We start from the raw sequence: 12,628 nt of genomic DNA on the forward strand, positions 1-12,628 counted from the left end.
CTTTGGTGCTTTGGAAAATAATGTGATCCCCTCCTCCCTGTGGCAGCCTCTCAAGTATTTGAAGACTGCTATCATGTCTCCCCTGGACCTCCTCTTTCCTAGACTATCCATGCCCAATTCCTGCAGCCTTTCCTCATGTTTTAGTTTCTAGTCCCTTTATCATTCTGGTTGCTCTCTTATGCACTTTTTCTAGAGTATCAATGTCTCTTTTGTAGTGTGACCAAAACTGAATGCAGGTGTGGTCTAACTAGGGCATTATAGACTGGTATTAGCACCTCCCTTGTCTTGGAGTGTATTCCTCTGTTTATGCAGCTTAAGATAGTATTGGCTTTTTAAGCCTCCGCTGCACATTATGGGCTCATGTTTAGTTTGTTGTCCACGGAGACTCCAAGATCTCTCTCACATTTCCATCCTTCTGAGGTGGGTAAAAGTAGAATGGTTGGCTGCATAGCTAGAGGTATAACAAGCAGGAAGAGGAAGATGGTGATCCCGCTGTACAGAGCGCTGGTGAGACGACATTTGGAATACTGTGTTCAGTTCTGGAAACCTACAAAAAGATATTGATAAAATTGAACGGGTCCAAAGATGGGCTACAAAAATGGTGGAAGGTCTTAAGCATAAAACCTATCAGGAAAGACTTCATGAACTCAATCTGTATAGTCTGGAGGACAGAAGGAAAAGGGGGGACATGATTGAAACATTTAAATATGTTAAAGGGTTAAATAAAGTTCAGGAGAGAAGTGTTTTAATAGGAAAATGAACACAAGAACAAGGGCACAATCTGAGGTTAGTTGGGGGAAAGATCAGAAGCAGCGTGAGAAAATATTATTTTACTGAAAGAGTAGTAGATGCTTGGAACAAACTTCCAGCAGACGTGGTTGGTAAATCCACAGTAACTGAATTTAAACATGCCTGGGATAAACATATATCCATCCTAAGGTAAGATACAGGAAATAGTATAAGGGCAGACTAGATGGACCATGAGGTCTTTTTCTGCCATCAATCTTCTATGTTTCTAAAATGAGAACCCAGATTGTTTATTTATTTGTTTATTTGTCAAACAAGTATAGTATTATAGTACATAAGAACCTAAGAAGAGCCATGCTGAATCAGGCCAAAGTCCATCGAGTCCAGCATTCTGTGTCACACAGTGGCCCACCAATTGTCCATGGGATCTTGAGCAGAAAGAGAAGGCAAGACCCTCCCTTTCCCTGGACCCCCAACAAGTGGTACTCAAGGAAATCCTGCCTGCCTCAACCAACATAGATATTAACATAACGTAGTAACAGAAAGGATAATAAGACAGTAGGACAGGGACATTAGGCACAAAAGTGCACTTATGCACACCCCTTATAGAGCTCTTAGAAAAGGGGAGAGGTCAATTGCTGATAATGTAAGGTTGAAGATTTTGGGGTTGGGGGAAGCAACAAGAGTGAGTTCCAGGCAGTGACCACTCTATTGCTGAAATCGTATTTTCTGCAGTATTTTCTGTATCTATTACGTGCTCTCGTGTTGTTGTTAAAGGTGAAATAGTCACTGACAGGGGGTACATTATGATGTATGATTTTATGAACAACAGTTAAATCAGTTCGGAGACAATAGGCTGATTCTGTAAACCACTTAGAGAGGGCTGTGAAAGCACTAGGAATGCTATTGCTAATTCACTAATCATAGAACCGAATCCTAGGACTGGAAGGAACCTCAGAGGTCTTCTAGTCCACCTCCCTCCTCACGGCAGGAAACCTTTATACCATCCTTGTCCAGGTCTCCAGTCTCGACCCAGTCAAGCAGACCGGTCCATAGGGTGCCCCCAAATAACAAAACACACACACATCCCGCGCGGAACTTCCTTCCGCAATCCAGAACCAGACAGGATCTCAGTCACCCTCGAAGCGCCTGGTGGCAAAAGCGAAGCGCGCGCTGCTGCTATCGCCGCCACGTGCGAGCTTCCCACGTGGCGGGAGAGCGCGCGCCTGGCCCGGGCCAAATTGCCGACAGCTGTTGCGACCCTCTCCGGCCTCCTCTTCCTCCTCCCACCCCGCGCTCTCGCCTTAAAAGGGCCGGGCCGGGCCACACCTTCCTCCCCGACAGCGCTCTCGCCCCGACCCTTTTGCGCGCTGCTCTCCCCGGTTCCCTTTTGCCCTCTTGGAGGAATCCCCGCTTGCCTCCCCCGACGCCTTCCCCCCCCCTGGGGTTTGTAGGCTCCCCCTCACCTGTCTGCTTGCTTCTCCCCTTGCCTTGGCCATGCAGAAAGGCTGGAAGAAGTACTTTGGCCAGAAGTCCCTCAGCGAGGTGACCATGGATGAGTACCTGGTCAGCCAAGGTCTCTACCGCAAACTCACGGCCAAAGACGCCACTTGCCTCTTCCGGGCCATTTCTGAGCAGGTAAAAGCCTGGGCTGGCTTTGGGGGGGACGGTACCCCTCGGTTCTTGGTCCCAAGTGAAGCTGTGCTCCGGCTTTTTTGGGTGGGTGGGGGACTGGGAAGGTGAAAACCGCGACTCACTGAACCGTCGGTAGGCGAAAGACGCGCCAGCCGAGGCCGAGCTCCCTTCTTCTCGTTATTTTGGGGGCTTTGGGGGGGGGGTCCTCTACCCAACCCTAACAAGTCAGAGCCTCTTTTTCACCGACGACCCTCTTTTTAAGTGAAAGCCTTCGAGTTTTCTTTCTGCTTTTGGAAAAGTTGTGGAATGCGCTTTCCCCAAGGGAGTGGGATTATCCCGGGACAAATTATACAGTCAGTGAAGTGACCCAGATAGAAGTATGCCCTAAACTTTGCAGAGGTCTTCAAACTTAGCAACTTTAAGACTTGTGGACTTCAATTCTCAGAATTCCCCAGACAGCTATGCTGGCTGGAGAATTTGGGGAATTGAAGTCCACAAGTCTTAAAGTTGCCAAGTTTGAAGACCCCTGCCATAAAGATATGACTTTAACACAACCAGGGGAAATGTTTGTTAAAAACATGCCTACCTTATAAGCAACTTTTAAACCAGTTTGGTTCCTTACAATGGGTTAAACTTCAAACTTGGGTTGGGGTTGACTTCCTGTCTTTTGGGAAGTCATGTACTTTCCTTTGCAGTGCTAGTTTACTGAGACATTGTGGCTTACCTGTCTTGCCTTGGTTAAAATGGGGTTTAGCAGGGTGAACTCAGTTCCCATGTTCCAAGTTGATTGCATAAAGGCAGCCCATGAAATTTCCAGATAAACTTTACTTCCCTTGTAGCTCAACAACAGACCAGTTTTTTATTCATGCTCTGTAGTTAAGGCTGGTTAGTATTTGGATGGGAGCCAGCAGGAGATAGCACAGCTGCTGTAGACTTTTCTGGAAACGTAGAACACAAGCAACCTAAAAGTTGCAGTGAAAAACCTCTTCTATATGATTGCCCTGTACCTTATTCACCAGGAGCAGAGAACTTGGCTTGAGGGTATTTTTCATGGTTTGTTTGTTTTTTTAAAGAAAATAGAACCTCGAGTTTTCTGGAAGTGTTTATATGCAGAGTAAGAGGATGGGAAGTCTCTCTTCCTATCACTATGCCCAAGTAATAAAATATTGGATAGTTTATGTAACTCAGCCTTTCTAAATGGAGACATCTCTAGGTATCTAAATCTCAGCTCTTGAAAGTTTCAGCAAGTGGCCATGCCAGCTGGGGAATTCTGGGAAATGAGAACACACACACACAAACAAACAAACAAACAAATAAAACAAAAAGAGCATCAAGAAATGGTGAAGTTTCTTGACCTGGCAGCCAATTTGATTTGTTGGGCCTAAAACTTCCAAGTTAAGAAAGACCAGTGCCCAACGTAGTACATTTTGCACTTGTGTTATTTTGCTGTAGTTGGGCAAATGATAAAGTTAATCAGCAAAGGCTGGCAGAGTTTGTAATTACTTTGTTATTTGGGGTTTTATTTTTATTTCCAATCTAAGCTATGGGTAAGTATGGTGCACTTGTTGGGGTTTTGCCTGGACTGCAAGGTAATGTAACATTTATAAACAAACTTTAAATACAGTGGAACCCCGACATAAGAGCTGCTCTACTTAAGAGCAACTCGAGATAAGAGCTGGGAGGGGAGAGATATTTTTGTTCTACTTACAAGCCCAAATTCGAGATACAAGCGCCAAGGAGCTGTCTCCTGAAGCCAAACGCTAACTTCCGCGTTCGGCTTCAGGAGACAGCTGCGAAGCGGCGCGCGTGTTTTAAAAGGTTGCAGCCGGCCTGGGGGGCTCGGGGGGGTGCTTGCAGCTTTCTTTCTTGCTCTTTTTCTTTCTCTCTTTTACCTTCCCTTCCTCTATTTCTTCTTTTCTTTCTCCTTCCCACCTTCTTCCCTCCCTCCCTCCCTCCCTTCACTCATTCCTCTCTTACTCTCCCCTTTCATAAGTTTCCTTGCTTCCTTCCTCTGTTCCTGTCCCTTCCCCCTTTCTTTCTTTCTTTCTTTCTTTCTTGCTTTCTTTCTTGCTCTTTTTCTTTCTCTCTTTTACCTTCCCTTCCTCTATTTCTTCTTTTCTTTCTCCTTCCCACCTTCTTCCCTCCCTCCCTCCCTTCACTCATTCCTCTCTTACTCTCCCCTTTCATAAGTTTCCTTGCTTCCTTCCTCTGTTCCTGTCCCTTCCCTCTTTCCTTCCTTCCTTCCCACCCTCCGTCCATTCATTCACCCATTCCTCTCTTGATCGCTTAAAGCCGGTCTCTGGTGCAAAAAGGGTTGGGGACCTCTGTCCTACAGGATTGGGTGGCAGGGAAGTTGAACATGTGTAAATTTAAAAGTTTAAGAAAGTTTACAAGTTAAGTGAAAGAAACTTCATTATTCATTTATATGTACATGTACATTTCTTCATTAAAAACATGTCTTTCTGCATAATTTAGACTAACTTTGTGAGTTTTTTGAGGCTGGAACCAATTAAAATTATTTACATTAATTCCTATGGGGAAAAGTCGTTCGAGATAAGAGCTGCTCGACTTAAGAGTCCAGGTCCGGAACGAATTAAACTCGTATCTCGAGGTACCACTGTACTTCAAAAGCTGAGTAGCTAAGGGTTTCCAGCCTCTTTTCAATCTGAGTTCCATATTTTTAGGAGTATAAGACTCAACTTTTTCTCCCCTAAAAGAGGGTGGAAATGTCTTATATACCGAATACAGCAATTTTGGCTGTCCCGAAGCCCTGCCATTTTTTGACAGAGAGTCTGGGAAGCCTGCAGAGAGTTCTTGGGGACTGGGGGAAAGCAAAAATGCCTCCATTTTTGTGAAAAAAATAGGCAAAAAGGGCTCATTTTTAACAAAAATTGGGACGTTTTTGCCATCCCCCAGCAGATCTCTGCAAGCTACTCAGACCCCTTTCCCGCCCCGTTTTTGGAGAAAATGGGTGAAAACTGCCCATCTTTTGCAAAAATTGGGCTGTTTTTGCCTTCTAATTGCCACATCTAGCATGACTGGAGGAGGAATTCTGGGAGTTGAAGTCCACTTGTCTTAAAGCTGTCAAGTTTGAAAATCTCTGGGTTAGGGGTGCCAAGGGTCTTCAAACTTGGCAGGTTTAAGAATTGTGAACTTCAACTACCATTCCTGAGCTAGCATGACTGGAGGAGGAATTCTGGGAGTTGAAGTCCACAAGTCTTAAAGCTGTCAAGTTTGAAGTTTGTTAGAAGTGTACATGGTTGTAAAAAGTATTCTGCTAGACTGGTATTTTATTAAATAATATATTACTACACCATTTGGTTTAGAATACTTTCCCCCTTGTTTTCCACTTCTAAACTCTAGGTGTGTCTTATACTTATGCTCTGAAAAATACGGTACTTCGAGATGCAACTCCGGAATAATTATGAATGCTCTAATGCAGTGTTTTGCAACTTAGCCATTTTAAGAAGTAGGGTTTCAACTCTCAGAAATGTCTAATGCCGACTGGGGTATTCTGGGAGTTGAAGACCACACCTCTTAATATGGATAAGATTGGCTAAGGTAATATGTAAGCCATTTATCAATCACTATGGAGTGTACATAATGCTTGCCCCCTTATCTAACTAGTTTGAAATAACAATTTTGGCTCGAAATGACCCAGAGACCATTTGTTGAACTATTTCAGGAGCTCACCAAAGAAAAATTAAGGCTAAACTTTGTAAGTTTGTATGTTTTCTGATCCTTGAATTTAATATCAAGTCAAAGGATCCTGCTTATTGCTTCTTTATTTTTGCTTCTATTTGCAGGCTCTTAAGACAAGGAAGCCCATTGACCACATTCCAAAGTTTCTTAATTTGAGCAATTTCCATAACATTATTTTAAACTTTGAATATTTTAGCAAGCATGAATAAACTTCAGAACAGATATGTAATTTGCACATAGGTCTGTTCCATTTTATGAAACTAGTTGGTTCATACTGCCCTAAATTTTAATTGATATATCAACATTTTTAGGTGTATGCTTGTCAGATTCATCACATGGCAGTCAGAAACGCTTGTGTTTCCTTCATGAAGAAAAACCAGATAAATTTTGAGTCTGTGAGTATATCTGTTTTTGAAGTATGTTTTAAAATATGCATATGTAAACCTCTCCAACCATATACAGTGGTACCTCTACCTACAAATGCCTCTACTTACGAACTTTTCTAGATATGAACTGGGTGTTCAAGATTTTTTGCCTCTTCTCAAGAACCATTTTGCACTTACAAACCTCAATGGGGCCTCTCTAGAAATCTCCTGGGAGGAAATGGGGCCAGAAAAGGCAGGGAGAAGCCTCCGTGGGGCCTCTCTAGGAATCTCCTGGGAGGAAACGGGGCCGGAAAACATAGGGAGAAGCCTCTGTGGGGCCTCTCTAGGAATCTCCTGGGAGGAAACGAGGCCGGAAAAGACAGGGAGAAGCCTCCGTGGGGCCTCTCTAGGAATCTCCTGGGAGAAGCAGGGCCGCCACCCTCCCTGTGGTTTCCCCAATCTCACGCATTATTTGCTTTTACATTGATTCCTATGGGAAAAATTTCTTCTTCTTACAAATCTTTCTACTTAAGAACCTGGTCACGGAACGAATTAGGTTCATAAGTAGAGGTATCACTGTATACTTAATTTATACATGTTTGATTTTGAAATTGATTTAATTGGGAAATTGAATCCTAATTTTTATTATATAGTAATTTTATAGTCATTTTCTTAACTGCTCAGAGTTGCGTGTCGGGCAGTATTGAAGTTTAATTAAAAAAAAATTATGCCAAATAATTTCAGTATGTAGGATCCCTGCTGCTTTTGGAGCTTGGTGGTTTTCTTACTGACTTTTCACTACCAAATTAGTTGACATCAGGGGCGGATTGCCGTTACTGCCGCTACAGGTGTGGTGCGCATGCAGCCTTGATTGTCTTGCATGCACATGCGTGCACCCCCAGTGTGTTTTTGCTTCTGTGCATGTACAGAAAGCAAAAATGCGCTAAAATCTTGTGAGGGGATGCGTGTGTGAGAGATTTCAGAAATTTCTTATGCTTCCGCGCATGCATGGGAGCAAAGAAATCGCTGAAATCGCGTGTGCATGTGTCCCCTCACAAGATTTTGCTTCTGCTCATGTGCACAAAGCAAAAAATACAAAAAAATGAAAAAAAAAGATGGTGGCGCCCATAGGACTGCCACTGGAGCGGTCACGTGCAAATTGCGCAATCTAGCTGCCGCTACTGGTATGCAGTCGGCTATTGCACTGATAGCAACCCACTACTGGCTAACCTCAGTACTGGAGGGGTTTGGGTTTGTGTTTCAGTATGACACACACTTTTAAATCCTTTTGCAGATATCTGTATAGGCACATACATACTTTATTCAGGGTGTCCAGCTAACCTAGAAAACAGGGAAATCGGAATCATCAGGAAAATTGGAAGTTCAGGAATGATCAGGGAATTCGTGGGAAAAACGGAATAAATCAGGGGGAAAAACAAACTGTATTAAAATGTTTAAAAGTGAGGGAAAAATCATGTAAAAATAAAACAGATTGCGCTGCCTGGCAGAGTCAAGCAAAAATGAGCATAACTGTGGCAACAACTTGCTTCCTCAGCTATCAATATTTCTCTACGGCTTAGCCGTTTGGTCTGATGTCATCTACGACTGTGCCTTAACTACATTGCAGGTTACAGGGAAATGTAAGGGAAATATCAAGGAATTTCAAAATGCTTTCCTCCTGGACACCCTATTTATTGTGTCAGATCTCCAAATCAAGACACTTTGATTTAATGAGTTGTGTCAGTCTTTGGTCGCAAAAATCAGTAGCATCTTTCCAAATGTTATTAAAAGACACAGGTTTTTGTGAGCTACAGTTTCCTTTATCAGCTGCATAAAATACTTAGCCACTGTCTATTTGATGGAAGGAATTGTAACTTGCAAAAACTTATGTTACCTGGAAAAAGTCTTAGTAGGCGCCTGATATTTTCCACCATCAATCAGTTCAGTTCTCCCACTTTATTTAGTACTTTCTTTCATGTTGCAACATCTGATAATGTGTTTACTATGATGTTTCAACGTGTAATCATACCTAGATTCACAAGGCACAGTTTTCGTCAGTTGTGTGCTGTAACCATGTATAAGTGTGAGTCAGTGGTGGCTTTGGAGTGCAGTGCCTTGACTTTTTAGGATGCTGGGCAGGAGATTAATGACCTAAGCATAGCCCATAAAATCATCTGCTACAATGTCTTTCCTGTCAATGACTACTTCAGCTTCAACCACAGCAACACACAAGCACACAACAGATACAAACTTAAAGTAAACCGCTCCAAACCCGACTGCAGGAAATACGACTTTAATAGCTGAGTAGTTGATGCATGGCACTCACTATCTGATTCTGTAGTATCATCACATAACCCCCAAAACTTTACCCTTAGACGATGCACTGTTGACCTTTCCTGATTCCTAAGAGATTAGTAAGGGGCATGCATAAGTGCACCAATGTGCCTTCCGTCTCCTGTCCTAATGTTTCTCTCTTACTAGTATCATGTATTTAAACATTGTAATCTTACTACCAATACATTCTTGACAAAACAAAATAAAAATAAAAATAAAAAATTAGGAAGCCCACGTTCGAGACCCAAGAGCTGCCGTGGGGCAGAGTTGAGCTCTTGTCTTTCACCCCAGCTCCTGCTGGAGACATGAAAGGAAATCTCCAACTGAGTGTCCCCAAGGCGGCAGAGATGCCACCAGTTAATCCTTTCAACCAGGGAGTTCTTCAGAACTTCTAACATGAGTGCAAAGCTGTGGCTTTCACAGATTGGTATTCTAAACATGAGTTAATTTTACTCAGAATTTGGGATGTTGGGTAAAAGCCAAATCACTAATTACATTCCCTTTCTCTCTCTTAAGTATGTAGAAGGCTCATTTGAAAAATACTTGCAACGACTTGGAAATCCCAAGGTAAGAAAGATACAGAAAATATGCTCTAGTTTAATGGAACAGTTGAACAGAAGCCCCTGAAAGTTTAAAGCAGTGTAAAATATTCATTCATTCATTCATTCATTCATTCATTCATTCAACTTATCTGCTCTCTTCTCCAAAGACTCAGGGCGGCTCACAACATATAAAAGCAATACCAAAAACAATTCTAAAGCCCAATTATAAAACTTATCTAAAAAACCCAAGTCATAAAACCATATAACTACACTCATTCACGTCACAGTCATGCTAACGGCCAGAGCAGAGTGTTAGAGCTCAACAGTCCCAGGCCTGCTGACAAAGGTGAGCTTTTAAAGCCTTCCGGAAGGCCAGGAGAGTGGGGGCAGTCAAATCTCCAGGGGGAGTTGGTTCCAGAGGGTCGGAGCTGCCACAGAGAAGGCCCTTCCCTTAGGGCCTGCCAGACGACAATGCTTGGCTGACGGGACCTGGAGAAGGCCGACTCTGTGGGCTCTGACCTTTCATGGGGATTCATGAGGCTGGAAATGGTCCCGTAAGTAACCTGGTCTTAAGCCATGTAAGGCTTTATAGGTAACGACCAACACTTTGAATTGTGTTCACAGAACAGTCAGTAGCCAATGCAGCTTGCGGAGTGATGTAGACATATGAGCAAACCTTGGTAAGCCCATGACAGCTCTCACAGCTGAATTTTGGACTAGCTGCAGTTTCTGAATGTTCTTCAAAGTTAGCCCCATGTAGAGAGCATTACAGCAATAATTCCTCGAGGTGATGAGAGCATGAGTGATTGTGAGGAGAGAGTCCCTGTCCAAATAGGTACGCAACTGGTACACCAGGTGAACCTGTGCAAACATCCCCCTTGCCACAGCTGAGAGGTGGTATTCTAAGCTCAGTTGTAGGTCAAGGAGGATGCCCAAGTTGCAGACCCTCTCTGAAGGGGTCAAAAGCTCCCCTCCAGACAGATGGGGTTGTCCTTGGGAGCAAAAGCCACAGCCACTCCGTCTTGTTGGGGTTGAGCCTGAACCTGTTGACACCCATCCAGACCCTAACAGCCGCCAAACACCAGCACATCACCTCCACTAATTCACTGAATTGACACGGGGTAGAGATGTACAGCTGAGTATCATCAGCATACTGATGACACCCTGTGTCATCGATGATCTCACCCAGTGGTTTCATGTAGATATTAAATGGCAGGGGGGAGAGGACCAACTCCTGAGGAATCCCACAAAGGAGGGACCTAGGAGTCAACTTCTGCTCCCCTGCCAACACCACTGCAGCACAGTGCCTCCCACTCCCAAATCCTCCAGTTGGCGCAGAAGGATACCATGGTTGATGGTATTGAAAGCCACTGAGAGGACAAGAAGCACCAGGATAGAGGAATCATCTGGGCCTGCCAGAAATCATCCATCAGTGAGACCAAAGCAGCTTCGGTGCTGTAGCCAGGCTGAAACCAGAGCGCTGAAGGACCAGATAACCAGCTTCATCCAAGGACCATTGGAGCCAGTTGTGTGAAGATTGGTTGTAGGTCACTGTTTTCAGCACTGGTGTAATTTTGAATGGTCACTAAATAAATGATCATAAGAAGTTGAGGACTATCTGCAATACAATCAATGTTGGATAGCCTAATTCAGGGGTGTCCAAGCTTGACAAAGACTTCAACTGCCAGAATTCTTCAGCTAGCATGGCTGGTTTGGAAATTCTAGGAATTGAATTGCGTAAGTCTTAAAAGGTTTTAGGTCTAATTTGATTCAATCATGTAGCTGTTTGATTTGGACTCACTGCTATGTTTGAATTTTCAAGGAGACATCTCTGTGGCATGTGTTATGGCAATCTAATATGAACATTAATGCTTGTGTCATTAACTAGATTGAGCAGTAGATGAGGGAGTCACTCCAAAATTGCTATATTGCAAAGTAGTCACTTCATTTCCCTTCTGTTAAACAGGAAAGTGCTGGACAACTTGAGATTAGTGCCTTCTCACTGATCTATAAGTAAGTACTATATTACATTTTGAAATGTGAGAACATGATCTCTTCATATTATTTAAATACTGTACATCCTTCAACCTAATAGAAACACAAGTAATCTTAGGAAGTATTCATCATTTGTTCCTTCAGAAACATTAAAGAGTTTCCACCACTTGCAGCTCTTAGCAGTTATAAAAATGATCTGAATCCATGTTGGAATAGGACATAAATCTGTTTGGCAATTACTAAACTGTTGGCTTTAACAAGAATTTATTGGGTCTGTCTTAAAAGCAGCATAACTCCATTTCCCTGGATCCGTTTGTGATTTACATGATGCCTTTTAAATAAGCTTTTTCAAGACAGGTTACAGTTAAACGTCATAAAACCCATTATCCAAAATTATAAATTAAAAGCTAAATAATTGAAGCAGCTTCTAAGGCTTTTGTAGGCATTTAGCTATCAAATTAAAACTGCGGAGACATTTTATCACAGCAGGAATTGAAGACCAAATGAAAAAATACTGAGTTGATAGAAAGTGTAGTAGAACAGTTTCATATATGAAAACAGTTAATCAGTGGAACAGCTTCTCTTTGGAAGTTGTAGATGCTTCATTATTGGAGGTTTGCAAGAAAAGATTTCACAGTCATTTGTCGGGAATGGTAGAGGGTTGTTGTGGTGAACCTATGGCATGCGTGCCATAGCTGGTACACGGAGCCATATCACAGGACATGCAAGGCGTTACCCTCTGTCAGCTTCAGCGTACATTCATGTGCTAACCAACTGATTTGCAGCCTTGGGGAAAGCCATTTTGCTCTTTGGAGGCTTCAGAGAAGCTTATCTGAAGCCCCAGAGTGCAAAAAAGCACCCAATGGGCAAACCAGAAGTTCGGAAAAACGGCTTCCTGAACTCCTAGAGCAGTGATGGCGAAACTATGGCATGGGTGCCACAGGTGGCACGTGGAGTCATATCTGCTGGCACGTGAGCCGCTGACCTAGCTCAGCTCCAGTGTGCATGTGTGTGCCAGCCAGCTGATTTTTGGCTTGCATAGAGGCTTTGCAAGATCGTTTTGGCTTCCAGAGAGCCTCCGGGGGGATGGGGGAGGGTGTTTTTACCCTCCTTGGCTCCAGGAAAGCCATTGGAGCCTGGGGAGGGCAAAACACAAGCTTATTGGGCCCACTAGAAATTGGGAAAGATGGCATTTCTGGCCTCCAGAGGGACTCTGGGAGGCAGGGGAAGCTGTTTTCACCCTCTCCAGGCATTGAATTATGGGTATGGGCACTTGTGCATGCATGATAGCACATGTGCAAGCTCTTT

At 43.4% G+C, this 12,628-nt stretch overlaps 1 protein-coding gene across 1 annotated transcript in view; it reads left to right on the forward strand.

Moving 5' to 3' along the window:
• The window catches only part of ALG13 (ALG13 UDP-N-acetylglucosaminyltransferase subunit), an 83,762-nt gene that overhangs the window by 14,014 nt on the left and 57,120 nt on the right, over nucleotides 1–12,628 (forward strand). The window contains exons 6-9 of the mRNA XM_070760129.1: nucleotides 2,059–2,385; nucleotides 6,396–6,479; nucleotides 9,300–9,350; nucleotides 11,292–11,338. Coding sequence (XP_070616230.1) covers nucleotides 2,059–2,385; nucleotides 6,396–6,479; nucleotides 9,300–9,350; nucleotides 11,292–11,338 — 509 coding nt within the window. The remainder of the gene's footprint in view (nucleotides 1–2,058; nucleotides 2,386–6,395; nucleotides 6,480–9,299; nucleotides 9,351–11,291; nucleotides 11,339–12,628) is intronic.

The sequence above is a fragment of the Erythrolamprus reginae genome, chromosome 8 (assembly GCF_031021105.1).
Source record: "Erythrolamprus reginae isolate rEryReg1 chromosome 8, rEryReg1.hap1, whole genome shotgun sequence".
Classification (NCBI taxonomy): domain Eukaryota; kingdom Metazoa; phylum Chordata; class Lepidosauria; order Squamata; family Dipsadidae; genus Erythrolamprus; species Erythrolamprus reginae.